This window comes from Cyclopterus lumpus, chromosome 15, assembly GCF_009769545.1.
Source record: "Cyclopterus lumpus isolate fCycLum1 chromosome 15, fCycLum1.pri, whole genome shotgun sequence".
Taxonomy (NCBI): domain Eukaryota; kingdom Metazoa; phylum Chordata; class Actinopteri; order Perciformes; family Cyclopteridae; genus Cyclopterus; species Cyclopterus lumpus.
This window is the reverse complement of record NC_046980.1, coordinates 2,819,670-2,835,724: the sequence shown is the minus strand read 5'-3', so window position 1 is coordinate 2,835,724 and position 16,055 is coordinate 2,819,670. Positions and strand designations below refer to the sequence as shown.

At 40.5% G+C, this 16,055-nt stretch overlaps 1 protein-coding gene across 13 annotated transcripts in view; it reads left to right on the top strand.

The window, feature by feature from the left end:
• The window catches only part of nckap1 (NCK-associated protein 1), a 29,056-nt gene extending 15,170 nt beyond the window's left edge, over positions 1–13,886 (top strand). For 4 of the 13 annotated variants that reach the window (XM_034551550.1, XM_034551548.1, XM_034551546.1 and 1 more), the window contains 23 exons: positions 644–800; positions 1,559–1,615; positions 2,056–2,152; positions 2,894–3,000; positions 3,128–3,260; positions 3,816–3,897; positions 4,269–4,327; positions 4,457–4,602; positions 4,748–4,883; positions 4,974–5,093; positions 5,576–5,715; positions 6,567–6,698; positions 6,963–7,181; positions 7,883–8,013; positions 8,116–8,213; positions 8,328–8,421; positions 8,609–8,691; positions 8,969–9,049; positions 9,130–9,250; positions 10,103–10,234; positions 11,469–11,578; positions 11,839–11,928; positions 12,785–13,886. In XM_034551550.1, coding sequence (XP_034407441.1) covers positions 644–800; positions 1,559–1,615; positions 2,056–2,152; positions 2,894–3,000; positions 3,128–3,260; positions 3,816–3,897; positions 4,269–4,327; positions 4,457–4,602; positions 4,748–4,883; positions 4,974–5,093; positions 5,576–5,715; positions 6,567–6,698; positions 6,963–7,181; positions 7,883–8,013; positions 8,116–8,213; positions 8,328–8,421; positions 8,609–8,691; positions 8,969–9,049; positions 9,130–9,250; positions 10,103–10,234; positions 11,469–11,578; positions 11,839–11,928; positions 12,785–12,901 — 2,642 coding nt within the window. In that variant the 3' untranslated portion in view covers positions 12,902–13,886. The remainder of the gene's footprint in view (positions 1–643; positions 801–1,558; positions 1,616–2,055; positions 2,153–2,893; positions 3,001–3,127; positions 3,261–3,815; positions 3,898–4,268; positions 4,328–4,456; positions 4,603–4,747; positions 4,884–4,973; positions 5,094–5,575; positions 5,716–6,566; positions 6,699–6,962; positions 7,182–7,882; positions 8,014–8,115; positions 8,214–8,327; positions 8,422–8,608; positions 8,692–8,968; positions 9,050–9,129; positions 9,251–10,102; positions 10,235–11,468; positions 11,579–11,838; positions 11,929–12,784) is intronic. The other 9 variants (XM_034551558.1, XM_034551554.1, XM_034551555.1 and 6 more) reach the window with 7 other exon arrangements.
• Positions 13,887–16,055: the final 2,169 nt, after the last annotated feature.

Here is a 16,055-nt window from a genome sequence, read left to right as displayed (position 1 = left end):
CTGTGACCTCTCCGTCTCCTCCTGTGACCTACCCGTCTCCTCCTGTGACCTCCCCGTCTCCTCCTGTGACCTACCCGTCTCCTCCTGTGACCTCTCCGTCTCCTCCTGTGACCTCTCCGTCTCCTCCTGTGACCTCTCCGTCTCTCCGTCTCCTCCTGTGACCTCCCCGTCTCCGTCTCCTCCTGTGACCTCCCCGTCTCCTCCTGTGACCTCTCCGTGACCTCCCCGTCTCCTCCTGTGACCTCTCCGTCTCCTCCTGTGACCTCTCCGTCTCCTCCTGTGACCTCCCCGTCTCCTCCTGTGACCTCTCCGTCTCCTCCTGTGACCTCCCCGTCTCCTCCTGTGACCTCCCTGTCTCCGTCTCCTCCTGTGACCTCTCCGTCTCCTCCTGTGACCTCTCCGTCTCTCCGTCTCCTCCTGTGACCTCCCTGTCTCCGTCTCCTCCTGTGACCTCTCCGTCTCCTCCTGTGACCTCCCCGTCTCCTCCTGTGACCTCTCCGTCTCCTCCTGTGACCTCCCTGTCTCCGTCTCCTCCTGTGACCTCCCCGTCTCCTCCTGTGACCTCTCCGTCTCCTCCTGTGACCTCTCCGTCTCCTCCTGTGACCTCTCCGTCTCCTCCTGTGACCTCTCCGTCTCTCTCCAGTTGGCTTCATCCTGTGTCACGCGGTGCTGAACAGCGACGCCGCGGCGCTGTCTCTGTGGAAGCTGGCCCTGCAGAGCTCCACCTGCCTGTGTCTGTTCAGGGACGAGGTGTTCCACATCCACAAGGCCGCGGAGGATCTGTTCGTGAACATCAGAGGGTACGAGCATCCGTGCACGGACGTTTGTTTTTATTGTGAATAAAAGTGTCGTTGTTGGCTTCATCTAGTTTAAATCAATAATAACATCAAAACATCACGCTGAGGCTTTTCCGTCTTTCATCAACAAACAATCGGTGCTTTTTATGAGCACGTCTTTCCAAAAATAATGTTAATGTTGAAAAATATCATGCACGTTATTTTACATCCAGAAATGTGACATCACAGTTATTAGCACAGTACAGGGGAAATATTTATATTGCAGAAGAAACTGTTAAAAACACTTTTTGCATACATTTTAAAATGTAAAAACTTTTAAAAGAAATATTTTTTTTCATGTTTATCCATTTAGAAATATATTTGCATCAATTAATTTTTCTTTTATTTAGTCAAAACAAAAAAAATAAGATTATTATTTTTGTAATCGTTTTGTATTATGACTCAATTTCAAATACTTTTATAAATATTTATGGGTTATTTACAGTGATTTGCGTGAACTTATAGCTTCGGATGTACAGATTTTTGGGATATGAAGCACTTTAAAGATACTCCAAGAAATGAAGCTTTGCTTCTTTATTAGTTTCATACATTTGTTAGTTAAATATCTTTTTAGCTTTTTAGGCTAAACCAGGAAGTTGAAGAAGTTTCCACCCGACATGAGGCCATATTCTCAGATCCCAGATCTTATATTACATTATACGCTGTACGTCTTTGCTCTTTTAACACGTCCTCTCTGCTTGTGTTTTCTTGTTGTTTTCCAGGTACAACAAACGCATCAACGACATCCGAGAGTGCAAAGAGCAGGCTCTGTCTCATGCGTACGTACAGCGCGTTCTCGCCGACCCCTCCTTCGCATCGTTCCGCCGATAGTTCACATTTAATGAATTATTTCACTCTTCCCAGATTCTCTGTTTTATTGATTCATGTTCCTACTTCCCATCTTCAACCTTAATGTCAGAGCTGCTCTGCTGCCTTTAGTCTCTCTCTCTCTCTCAAAAGCTTCACTCACTTCACTTAATTCCTCTCTCTATCCCTCATTCAGTTTTTCATTTCATTCTCCCCGTTTCATCCTCGCGTCTTTGTCTCTTCTCTCTGCTTTTATCCTCGTCACGTATTCCACCCCCACCCCCCCCCCCCCCCCCGCTTTCATCTTCATTCTCATTCTCCTGCCGTCGTCTACGTACTTTTATCCTCAAATGTCAAAATACCATTTAAATCGTGATGCCGGTGTTTCGATGCTCTGCTCTCGTCTCCGCAGAGGCTCGATGCACAGAGAGAGGCGCAAGTTCCTCCGATCGGCTCTGAAGGAGTTGGCCACTGTTTTAGCCGATCAGCCGGGCCTACTGGGCCCTAAGGTAATACAAAATACCACCTTAAATAACCCTATATTCAGTTTTAGTAGTAGATGAACACTACTAAATTACCTGGGTGAGCAATACCTAAGGTAGTATCATCGTAACAAGTAAAAATACCACCTTATTTACAAATACAAATGTATAACTTCACATGCTCAAATAGAAACACAGGTCGGGCCTAGAGGAGATTACAGTGCCTCGACACTAAATTACCACGTAAGCAGCTTTCAGTCTCTCAGTTTAGCTCCCACAGAGTTGGCTACAGTTTTAACTCACCACTGGCACCTAAAATTATATTTAATCTATTATTTTCAGCAATTTCCCGCTCCATTTAAAACAACAAAAACAGATGTAGGACAACCGTCAGACCCCACAGGATTATGTTGTGCACAATATCCAGTTAAATGCCACCTTAAAACATTCATGGTCTCAATTTAAATGTTCCCTTTTTTTAAATAAGATGCAGCTCTGTTGTGGGAATTAGCTCCTGTATGGACATATAAATGCTAATGTAACATGCAATACCACCTTAAATAAGGATTGACAGATCTCTACCACCTTAAAGCCTCTTGTAGGTTCCTCTGGCCAGATGGAGACCCTCATACATGTATAACCGACTCGGTGAACATATTGTGAGATTGACGTGCTCTTTGTGATTTATCTGGGATTTATTTATCTTTGGGAGTTTAACAAACATTTTTTTTAAAAAGTCTCTCCTTTGGCCTCCTTCGCTCCCGCCAGGCGTTGTTCGTGTTCATGGCGCTGTCGTTCGCACGCGACGAGATCATCTGGCTGCTTCGGCACGCTGACAACATCCAGAAGAAAAGCACAGATGACTTCATAGACAAGTACGCACACACACACACACACACACACACACACACACACACACACCTGTTCACACCTCCAGCAACACAACCATAACATGCTTGTTTCCTCTGCCTTGCTGATATGTGGCTGCGTGTGTTTTTACAGACACATAGCAGAGCTGATCTTCTACATGGAGGAGCTCAGAGCGCACGTCAGGAAGTACGGCCCGGTGATGCAGCGCTACTACGTCCAGTACCTGTCGGGGTTTGATGCCGTGGTGCTGAACGAGCTGGTGCAGGTATGAACATGTGTGCACGCTCCAGGTGCACAGACAAAGTATGCTGTTACACAAAATATAAAGGCAGGACAGAGAATACAGCTTTAACACATGCAGCATAGACTTCTATACAACCAGAGGAGTCGCCCCCTGGTGGTCAGGAGAGAGAATGCAGCTTTAACACATGAAGCATAGACTTCTATACAACCAGAGGAGTCGCCCCCTGGTGGTCAGGAGAGAGAATGCAGCTTTAACACATGAAGCATAGACTTCTATACAACCAGAGGAGTCGCCCCCTGGTGGTCAGGAGAGAGAATGCAGCTTTAACACATGAAGCATAGACTTCTATACAACCAGAGGAGTCGCCCCCTGGTGGTCAGGAGAGAGAATGCAGCTTTAACACATGAAGCATAGACTTCTATACAACCAGAGGAGTCGCCCCCTGGTGGTCAGGAGAGAGAATGCAGCTTTAACACATGAAGCATAGACTTCTATACAACCAGAGGAGTCGCCCCCTGGTGGTCAGGAGAGAGAATGTGTTTCTAACCCGTTTCCTCTCCCGTCTTTATCTGATAGAACCTGTCTGTGTGTCCGGAGGACGAGTCCATCATCATGTCTTCGTTTGTCAACACGATGACGTCTCTGAGTGTCAAACAAGGTGAAGCAGCATCGTTGTGGCTGTATTGATAGTAAAGGGGGTCGTTGCAGTAATTTAACAAGCGCTTGTAACACAGTTGGTTGGTTATCAATGTTGTGCTTTAAATATTACTTTTAGTATAGCATTTACAATATAACTTTACAAGATCATTAGTACTTCTTATACACTTTATATTTGTAATCTTTTGATGTAGTTTCTTTTTATTACTTACTCCTATGGCTATTCTATTTTGCTCTGGTATCGGTGTTACTTCTTACACTCAATACTTATTGTACTATATATAATGTTGTGTAAAGATGTGTTTATATTTGTACTTATTTTTCTGTTATCTTTTCACAATGGTGACTTTATTCGTACCTCTTGTATCCTAGTGGAGGACGGAGAGGTGTTTGACTTCAGAGGCCTGAGGCTGGACTGGTTCAGACTGCAGGTGTGCAAACAAATCCAGTAGTTTAAGTCTTGATCTCACACTGGGGGGGGTAACCGGGAGTCTGCATGTCCCCCTAAATGTTTCAAACGTGGTGGAGTAATATAATTAGGATACTGTCCCTGCCCGTAGGCCTACACCAGCGTCTCCAAGGCCAGCCTCGGTATCGCCGATCACAAGGAGCTCGGCAAAATGATGAACACCATCATCTTCCACACAAAGATGGTGGACTCTCTGGTGGAGATGCTGGTGGAGACGTCGGACCTGTCCATCTTCTGGTGAGATGCGCTCACTTTGAATGCGTTTTTATATATTCATGAAGTGTGCGTGTACCCCGTATTTAATCCATCCCCCTTGTGTGCGTGCGTGTGCGTGTGTGTGCGTGTGTGTGTTTTTGTGTCCGTTTGTGTGTATTTGTGGTAGCAGCTTCTACAGCCGTGCGTTTGAAAAGATGTTCCAGCAGTGTTTGGAGCTGCCATCCCAGAGCCGACACTCCATCTGCTTCCCTCTGCTCTGCACACACTTCATGTCCTGCACACACGAGCTCTGTCCTGAGGAGGTAAGCACACACACACACACACACACACATAGACAGAAACGTGTGAAATCTCGTCTCGTCCATCAGAATAATGACTTTTCTCCTCCACAGCGTCACCACATCGGGGATCGGAGCCTCTCGTTGTGCAACATGTTTCTGGATGAAATGGCCAAACAGGCCAGAAACCTGATCACTGACATCTGCACTGAACAATGTACACTCAGCGACCAGGTGGGCGCACACACACACACACACACACACACACACACACACACACCCAGGCTTTCTCGCAGAGAGCTGGGTGAGAAGATCCATCTAACTCTCCGGCTTATTGTACCGATTATCACAAAGAAGAGCAAACGGCTCTTTAAAAAAAAAAAAAGTATTTTGTTTTATTAGAGTCCTTAAAAGTTTTCTTATGCTCACAAACTTTCTAATGCCAGAATATTTGGCGGAAACAACCGTCCATTTGCATAATATTCCCTGCTGTCACATTGATGCTGTGAGTCCTTTTGTTGATGCGTGTAGTTAAAAGCCTCTTAAATTGATCTCTATCAGTCTGCTGGTTCCACTTCTCTCTAAGAACATCAGCCAGACCGGAGATAATCGCTCTTTCTCCATCTGTCTTTTCCTTTCCCTCCATCTCTTGTTTATCTCTTTTTCTTTCTCCTCCGTCTGTCTAATAATTCTCTTCCTCTCTTTCGTTTCGCTAGCTGCTTCCGAAGCACTGTGCGAAAACCATCAGCCAGGCGGTGAACAAGAAGAGCAAGAAGGCGACGGGGAAGAAGGGCGAGCCGGAGCGAGAGAAGCCGGGCGTGGAGAGCATGAGGAAGAACCGACTCCTGGTCACCAAGTTAGTTTCTGCTCCTCCATTTTTTATTTTCACGCTGACGTCAATAAGTAGTCACTAATGATTTTTCTTTTAGAATCATTAATGATGGATTAATAGCCTTGTTTTAATTGTTGGTTTGACTGAATTACGAATTCACGCCATTAAACGTCCATCTTTGTTCCTGCGGATGTCAGCGATAGTTTATCGTCTTATAAACTGTTATCACTGTTGCACATGTGCTTCGGTGGTTATATATTTATATTTATATATATTTGTATAATTATATATTTTGTTTTTAAATATTTATATATATATATATATATATATATCATTTTTTTGTTCTTTTTATATATATTTCTTTATATATATTTCTTTATATATATTTGTATATTTATATATGTATATACATATATATATTTTTTTGTGTGTGTATATATATATATATATATATATATGTGTATATGTAGATATGTGTGTGTGTGTGTGTGTATATATATATATGTAGATATGTGTGTGTGTATGTATATATATATATATATATATGTAGATATGTGTGTGTGTATGTGTGTATATATATATATATTTATGTTTAACTTGTGACCAGTTAGTCAACTCATGAATACACCTCTCATGAGGACACTGTGTACTGTAATGTACAAGTAATAAAGAAAAAGGGTATTTTTAACTGCAGGGTATTGTGATGACTTTCTACTACGTGAATATCTACAATAGCTATTAAATCTTTGGTTTCTTTTTAACAAGTGGAGTTTTTTTTCTCCTTTTTTGTGTGTAAACTTTCCGTTTGTCAGACACTCATAAGTTCCATCACATCTTATTAACTTTTTCTTGTTCTTCTCTCCCCTCCTCCACAGTCTGGATAAACTCCACACAGCACTTTCTGAACTCTGCTTCTCCATCAACTACGTTCCCAACCTGGCGGTCTGGGAGCACACCTTCACACCCAGAGAGTACCTCACCTCGCACCTGGAGATCCGGTTCACCAAGTGAGCACCGGCACACGCAGAGTTACCGTCGGCTTATCGTGGTGCAATTCAGATAAAAAGATTAATTCGGTCAATTATTAGGGTTTTATGCTCTCTTCTTTTTCATGCTGAATGACTCATTTCCAAGAAATTCTGACTCTCTTTTGATTCTTTTGGTGGAGGACAGTCCTAGTTGCTGAGCTTTTATTTTCTAATCTATATGCAAAGTTAAAAGAGATTAAAACTGTTAAAACAGGGTTTTTAAACTGACCCCCCCGTCCGCAGGTCCATCGTCGGCATGACGATGTACAACCAGGCGACCCAGGAGATCGCCAAGCCCAGCGAGCTGCTGACCAGCGTGCGCGCCTACATGACGGTGCTCCAGTCCATCGAGAACTACGTCACCATCGACATCACCCGGGTCTTCAACAACGTCCTGCTGCAGCAGACGCAGCACCTGGACAGCCACGGGGAGCCCACCATCACCAGTCTGTACACCAACTGGTACGTGGAGAAACCAGCACATTCGTACATTTTTGCGCCGTACAGAAGGAGATAATTTTTATTGTTATACGATTTAGAGTTTTTTTTAAATTTTTTTTAATGATATTTCTTTATTTGGGGGGCGAGTTTATGCTTCTCGGTAACAGCCATAATTCTGACTATTTAAATAACAGACAAACATTAAAACCTGTTTGCATCGTGTTTAAAGGAACAGCTCACACACACAAACTTTATCCGTTGTAAACGTTACTGACCCGGAAAAAAAAAAACTACGATGGCGGTCGAATAAAACACTATGAAAGTCTCGTTATCCAGACGCAATAAAAATTATATAATAAACATAAAATGAATGTCTTGTATCCATTGGTGGTCTTTTATCGCTTAACTATTGGGGGAGAAAAAGGAAAATCTCTTTCTGGATTGAACACAACAAATATATATGGATATATTTTTATTATATATGTAAATATACATATGTAAATATATATATACACGTGTGTGTGTGTGTGTGTGTGTGTGTGTGTGTGTGTGTGTGTGTGTGTGTGTGTTCACTGAGCTTAGTTTTGCCACAGATGGTTTAAAGTCATCTGGCAACATGATTACAATTTATTTATGAAAGATGATTATCGCTAATCAAATGGAGGACTTGTGATACTGAGGAAGTAATGTGTGTGTGTGTGTGTGCGTGTGTGTGTGTGTAGGTACCTGGAGACGTTGCTCCGTCAGGTCAGCAACGGACACATCGCCTACTTCCCCGCCATGAAGGCCTTCGTCAACCTGCCCACGGAGAACGAGCTGACCTTCAACGCCGAGGAGTACTCCGACATCTCCGGTACCCGCAGCGCGGCCTCGGCCCGCTCGTTAATGCTAATCGCTCGTCGCTATTCTTTTAGCTCGTCTGCTTAAATGGAGTGATTTTGTTTTTCTTCCGCAGAGATGCGTTCGCTGTCTGAGCTTCTGGGTCCGTACGGCATGAAGTTCCTCAGCGAGAGTCTGATGTGGCACATCTCGTCACAGGTGGCTGAGCTGAAGGTGTGTTCACGCACAATTTTTTTTTTTTTTTTAAATCGAGGAACATGTACACGGAATAATGATATAATAATCTTTATGTATGAACATTATAAAATGATGTTTGTCTCCGTGTAGAAACTGGTGGTAGAAAACATGGAGGTGTTGACCCAGATGAGGACGAGCTTTGACAAACCAGAACACATGGCCGCCCTCTTCAAGAAACTCACCTGTGAGCGCGCGCACACACACACACACACACACACACACACACACACACACACACACACACACACACACACACACACACACACACACACACACACACACACACACACACACGCACACACACACACACCTGCTTAGTACCATTGCACAGTGTTTCCTTTGTGTGATATTTACTGTGTGTGTGTTTGTAGCTGTGGACAGCGTGCTGAAGAGAATGACCATCATTGGAGTCATCTTGTCCTTCCGCTCCCTGGCTCAGGAGGCCCTCAGAGATGTAAGACACACACACACACACAGACACACACACACAATCTAAATAAATAAAATGTAGATGGATTCAGTTCAGGAAAAAAAAAAAAAACGTACGGAAAATGAACTTGTTCTCGTCTGATTTTGGACATAAAAGCACCATAAATGTCACACTGTTGTATATTTTAGGATATTTCTTCCCGAGCTCCGATGCTGCACCACCTGCTCACTCGACCGTGTCTCTCTCTCTCTCTCTCTCTCTCTCTCTCTCTCTCTCTCTCTCTCTCTCTCTCTCTCTCCAGGTGCTGTCCTGTCACATTCCCTTCCTGGTCAGTTCGGTGGAGGACTTCAAGGACCACATCCCCAGAGAGACGGACATGAAGGTGAAAATATAACGACCTCTTAACCCGACCTCTTAACCCCCCCCTCCCCCATGCTTATGTATGAGTCTGTCTGGTTCCAGGTGGCCATGAACGTCTACGAGCTGTCGTCAGCGGCGGGTTTGCCCTGCGAGATCGACCCGGCTCTGGTGGTGGCTCTGTCCTCGCAGAAAAGCGGTGAGGCACAAACGCACGCATTAAAAAGTAAATGTCTTGAGTCACTTCCTGATTTTTCTCACAGAACTTCATCTAATTTTACTGTCATTTGTTCTGCAGTACCACCCTCTGCCTGAACTGCGGGGGCGCTGTTTTACAAAAATAAGCATAGGATAGGATATTACTTTATTCATCCCCCAGGGTGAAATTTAGTGAAGCAGCAGTAAACATGTTTACATATATACAATACATATTTATTTATATATATACAATATAATAAAGCCGGGCAGAAAATATTGCATTTAATAATTATTTTATTTATTTTATTTATTTTATTTATTTTATTTTATTTATTTTATTTATTTTATTTATTTTATTTATTTTATTTATTTTATTTATTTATTTTATTTATTTTATTTATTTTATTTATTTTATTTATTTTATTTATTTTATTTTTTATTTTTTATTTTATTTATTTTATTTATTTTATTTATTTTATTTATTTTATTTATTTTATTTATTTTATTTATTTTATTTATTTATTTTATTTATTTTATTTATTTTATTTATTTTATTTATTTTATTTATTTTATTTTTTATTTTTTATTTTATTTATTTTTTATTATTATTTATTAGACAAGTGATATTTCGTTGCAAATATCAAACGAACTGTCAACGAAATCACATTTATTTCTCGTATAGAAACATCAGATCGCTGCTAATTAATAGATGTTTACATTTTCACAGGTTCCCATCTTCTGTCATCTATTATTCCGTTTTTTTGTTGTTGTTATGAGTTTCACTATTGGTGTCAAGATATTTAGGAGTCATAATTTTCGGTGTCGTGACGACATCACTGTGACAGATGGAAGCAATGTTACGTAATCCATGTCTGAAAAGAGCTCGTCTGTGCAGAGAACATCAGCCCGGAGGAGGAGTACAAGATCGCCTGTCTGCTGATGGTGTTCGTGGCCGTTTCCTTGCCGACGCTCGCCAGCAACGTGATGTCACAGTACAGCCCGGCCATCGAAGGTAGGCTCCTCTGCTCTCTTTTTACCAACTTGAAACTATAAAACGCCCTCGGATGGATTCATTTGTGCGCTCGAGAGCTACATCGTCATTTTATTTTTATTTTTTTTAAAGGTCGGTTTACCTTTTTGTGAACAGTTTGAACCTTAAGAACACGCGTTGGGGGAAATAACCCCGACACGGTGTTCAAGGTAATGGAGGCTTTTTGATTCGTCACTCGAGGATTATCAAGACGCTTCCTCTTAACGGACCTTGAAATGAGAGGCGCCATTGTTAATAAGATACATAATGAGTTGCAATGTGCTCCACCATTGTTAATAAGATACATAATGAGTAGCAATGTGCTCCACCATTGTTAATAAGATACATAATGAGTTGCAATGTGCTCCACCATTGTTAATAAAATACATAATGAGTAGCAATGTGCTCCACCATTGTTAATAAGATACATAATGAGTAGCAATGTGCTCCACCATTGTTAATAAGATACATAATGAGTAGCAATGTGCTCCACCATTGTTAATAAGATACATAATGAGTTGCAATGTGCTCCACCATTGTTAATAAGATACATAATGAGTAGCAATGTGCTCCACCATTGTTAATAAGATACATAATGAGTTGCAATGTGCTTCACCATTGTTAGTAAGATACATAATGAGTTGCAATGTGCTCCACCATTGTTAATAAGATACATAATGAGTTGCAATGTGCTCCACCATTGTTAATAAGATACATAATGAGTTGCAATGTGCTCCACCATTGTTAATAAGATACATAATGAGTTGCAATGTGCTCCACCATTGTTAATAAGATACATAATGAGTAGCAATGTGCTCCACCATTGTTAATAAGATACATAATGAGTAGCAATGTGCTCCACCATTGTTAATAAGATACATAATGAGTTGCAATGTGCTCCACCATTGTTAGTATGCACACTGCGTATTGGCCAGGGTTTTTCTTTTTCCGGCAGCGCGTCTCTAAAATATGGCGCCGGTGCAGTCACGCCATCCAAAGTGTGAACTTATAATTACACACTTAATGTTCACGTGCATCTCACACACACACACACACACACACACACACACTTAATGGCGTTGATTTGCATGAAATACGAAAAGAGGAAATCCATTTATTTTTAATTGTGGGGGTCTTCCTTCCACACACACGATTTAAACCGGAGTTAATTGATTATGCAATATCACCACCGGCGTGTGTTTGCTGCCCCCTACAGGCCACTGTAACAACATCCACTGCCTGGCCAAGGCCATCAACCAGATCGCCGCTGCTCTCTTCACCATCCACAAGGGGAGCATCGAGGACCGCCTCAAGGAGTTCCTGGCTGTAAGATGAAAAGATTTATTTTTCTATGCTTTATGATGTTGTTTATATATTTTTTTAAATGGCAGCCGGTAATGAAATGCCAGGATGTATCGGAGCTACTGCTGCGCCGTCAACGTTATAATCAAGTCACACCCCTTTTTTACTGCGTTTGCATAAAAGTGGTTGGAGACATTTTGGAAATGTAACGTGTGTGTGTGTGTGTGTGTGTGTGTGTGTGTGTGTGTGTGTGTGTGTGTGTGTGTGTGTGTGTGTGTGTGCAGCTGGCTTCATCCAGCCTGTTGAAGATCGGCCAGGAGACGGACAAGATGACGACGCGTAACAGAGAGTCTGTCTACCTGCTTCTGGACATGGTGAGAGAAAGAGAGAGGAATATATTCATATATGAATATGTATTCATATATATATTCATATGTATACATATTTATATATTCACATATATATATATTTATATTTATTTAGACATATATATATATATTTATTTATATTCATATTTATATATATTTTCATATATTCCTATGTATACATATTTATATATATATTCATATATATATTTGTATATATTTATATATTCATATATATATATATATATTTATTTAGACATATGTATATATATATTTATTTATATTCATATTTATATATATTTTCATATATATATTCCTATGTATACATATTTAGATATATATATATATATTTATATATGTTTGTATATATTTATATATACATATTCATATATATATTTATTTAGACATATATATATATATATTTTCATATATATATTCCTATGTATACATATTTATATATATTCATATATATTTATATATATTTGTATATATTTATATATACATATTCATATATCTATATTCTGGTAATGTTGTCCAAACTAGAGGGAGAAAATATACATTATTGCCCTTTTGGTTGTGGTCCAGTTTGCGTTTCCTTATTAGAGGAGAACCGACGATGTTCCACAGACTTCACTTGGACCCATTCGGGTGAATCTAACGCTGGTTCATGCGTCACTTTAATATCTTCTGTATATTTATCTCGTCTGAAGATAAACTAAAAGACGAGCTGTCGTTGAAATGAGTGCCCGAGAGAAACGACGGCCATGTTGTTTTCTCCTCTTGTTCCAAAAGAGTGGAACTAAAACTGAGTCTGAGTTCTTGACTCATTCATATTCATATAATCATGAAGCCTCGTGTGTCTCAGATCGTGCAGGAGTCGCCCTTCCTGACGATGGACCTGCTGGAGTCCTGCTTCCCTTACGTGCTGCTCCGGAACGCCTACCACGCCGTCTACAAACAGAGCATCAGCGCCAACGCGTAGACGACGCCACGTGGACACAAACAACACACTGCAACGCACACTAAAAACACACTAAACCACGCCTACAATGCCTCAATGTTAATATTCCGACAATAAAAAAAAATTTAAAAAAGGCATCGGAGCGACTTGTACACTAAAATAAAATGTTGACGCGCTAAAATAAAACCGAAAGAAAACACTAAACGACGTAGAAAGACTCCCAGAATTCAGAGCACCAAGACGCTGAAGTAAAAAAACAAACAAAAACACAAACAAACAAACAAACACGAGCTGGGTGAAGTTGGGGGATCTTTTTATTTTAATCATTGTACTTTTTCATTGACGTTGCCGGGGACCATTACCATAGCAACACGTGATATACCATATGTTTTGATTGGTATAAAAGAACAAAAATATAAATATATAGTATATATATAGTTGACACTAAAATATTCTTTTCTTTTTCCAATGAATGGCCAGCTGACAAACTTCTATGTGGTGACGGATTTATTTGGATGCTTACTTTGTTTTATTTTGGGAATGCAAAAAATGATGTGATGTGGATTATAATTTTTTTAAATGTTTTTATTTCTTTTACGGAGGAGGATTCCTGTGTTGATGATGAAAGACGTGTTGCGTGTCCTCGTAAGTTTACAGACTTTTCTCTACACACAGACGGATAAACTACGCGCTAAGCTAACCTTTCAACACACACACACACACACTTTGTATGACATGGTGATGTTTTACTTTTTTTTTTTTCAAGCTTGTCGTAACTTGAATTTTTTCGTGGGTAAAGATATAATATCTGTATCTGTGAACTCAATGTTTTATTTTTTTTCACGGCGACGACATCGATGACGACTATTTGCCAAATGTGTTGACACTAAAAAGTTGTGTAATCAGGAAGTGGTGGAGTGTTTGGGTATTAATGGATGTTAATGGATGAAATGCCATTTTTTTAAGTGTGGGACGGTCTGACTGGTGAACAGAAGGGGGGGGGGGGGTCAAAACACCAAGTACTGCATTAATACTACAGTCTGCAAATATTCCTCACAGCTGTTGTTTAAGTGAAGGTCCAGTAGGTGCTATTCTCTTATTGGTGTAAACACGACATTAATTTATAGGATCTCTTGCAGAAAGAAGACGACATTTATATCTTTATAGTTGGGAAATGTTGCTTCTCTGTTACATTTATTTTTTTTTATTTTTTTTTAGTTGCAGTCGTGTAGTGCTGGCAGGGTGGGTGGGTGGGTGGGGGGGTAGTGCCTTGCTCAAAGGCACCGTAACAGCAGCGGTTGGCGGTCCAACACCTCCATAAATGTCTCGGTATTTAACGTTAAAAAAAAGGAGCATTTCAAATGACCAAACAAGTAAATCCTAACTGATCTCAGACCTGTGAAAGTCTGCACAATAAGACCACTAAATAAATGTATATACACACACACACACACACACACACACACACACACACACACATCCTTCAATACACGTTCCATATTCAGTGGTTGTACGGGGACCTTTTTAGGGCCGGCGGATGACTTTTACAAAGTGCGGTCTGAGTTCTATACATCTATCTATTTTTTTTCCCGTAATGACACACACACACACACACACACACACACACACACACACCCTGGGCCCGCCCCTCTGCTCGTGGGTCACTAACACCAGGGCGCTCGTCTGAAGGCTCGTACGGTCGTCCTCTTCAGCACCGGTAACATCCGAAGAGACGCGTCTGCACTTTACAGCAGATCCCAGGTCTGATTCCTGCGGCGTATCGAAGTCGGCCGTGCGCGTCGTGCACGGACAGACCCGCGCACACATTCTGCCATTTGACGTGGAACGATAGCTGTTTGTCTTTCTAACCTCTTCTTCTCTTTTATCCTTTTTTTTTTTTGTGTCCCCGATTTCCTCTGTAACTTAAATTAATGAATAAAAAGTTAAACTTTATGGCTGTTTGGACCTGAGCTTGTGTGTCTTGAGATATTAATAAGAGGATTGTAAGAAGTGCAAAGGGGTCCTTGAAAACCTGGAAAACTGTTTATACCTTTTTCTAGTCAAAGAAAATGTCCTGGAAAAACTTTCTTTCCAGGAAGATTATTTCAACTTTCTCCTATTTTCCTCTTTATTGAGAATCTATCTTCTCTCTGTTCCCTAAAAAATATTTAATACATTCAATTGTCTACTGGAGTATTTTTTAATAGGATGCAATATTAATACAATACATTATTCTTAATTTCTAAGCATGTAAGGGAGGATTTCATTACTTCAATATCACCTATTTATTTAATTCATTACACTAAATAGTTTTGTTCCGCTGGCAGCTGCAACTGAATTTGTCTGATAGAATTATAAAGAACCACCACCAGGGGGCACCACACGAAAACTTAATGCATCCTACATTTTATATCAGTTATGTGTAGAAATCAACGCTGACATTTTATTGCGACAAACGAGATTACATGCGTGCAGATGAACAGAAGCTGGAGAAACAAACACAAATACATTGAAGTAATCGATTTATAAAATTCAGTAAAAATGAGTAAAACCCTGTGCTGGTCAACTGAAAACTGATATTTCACGTTGCATATTTAAAAGTTGAGAAACAAAAAATGTTGGGGAGGAAAAACAAGTAACGAGAACACGTTTATGATCATTAAAACCTTTTTCACAGCAGATGCTTTTGACCTCAGGACAACGACGTGTGCGACTCATAACTGCTATAACAATTAGTTGAAAAATGAATGGACATTAATTAGCTATTGTATTTATTGCATTACTTATTTTCATCAAAAAGTATTTTTTTTTTGGCGTTCGCCTGCAAATTCCTGAATTTCAGAGGGGACGTTTATGAAAATCTGGGGAGAGAAACGACCTTGAAAATACGCTGTTGACTCACAATCATCTGGTTTAGATCCTGGATCCAGACTTCTAGAAAAAACCTGCGATATATTTCTTCCGGTGAGCCGTCGCAGTAACAGTCATGTAAGTAGTTAGCAATCAGCTAGTTTAAGTATATCGTTTTTTTAACTGTCAATATTACTGTTTTATTGCATTTTTAATGTAGAGTAAACAAGGAATTAGCTGTTTATCTGTGACTGAATTAGCTTGCGCTGGTCCTGGTTTCAGTTAACTAGCTAACCATCGGTTAGCCTATGCTAACTAGCTGTTC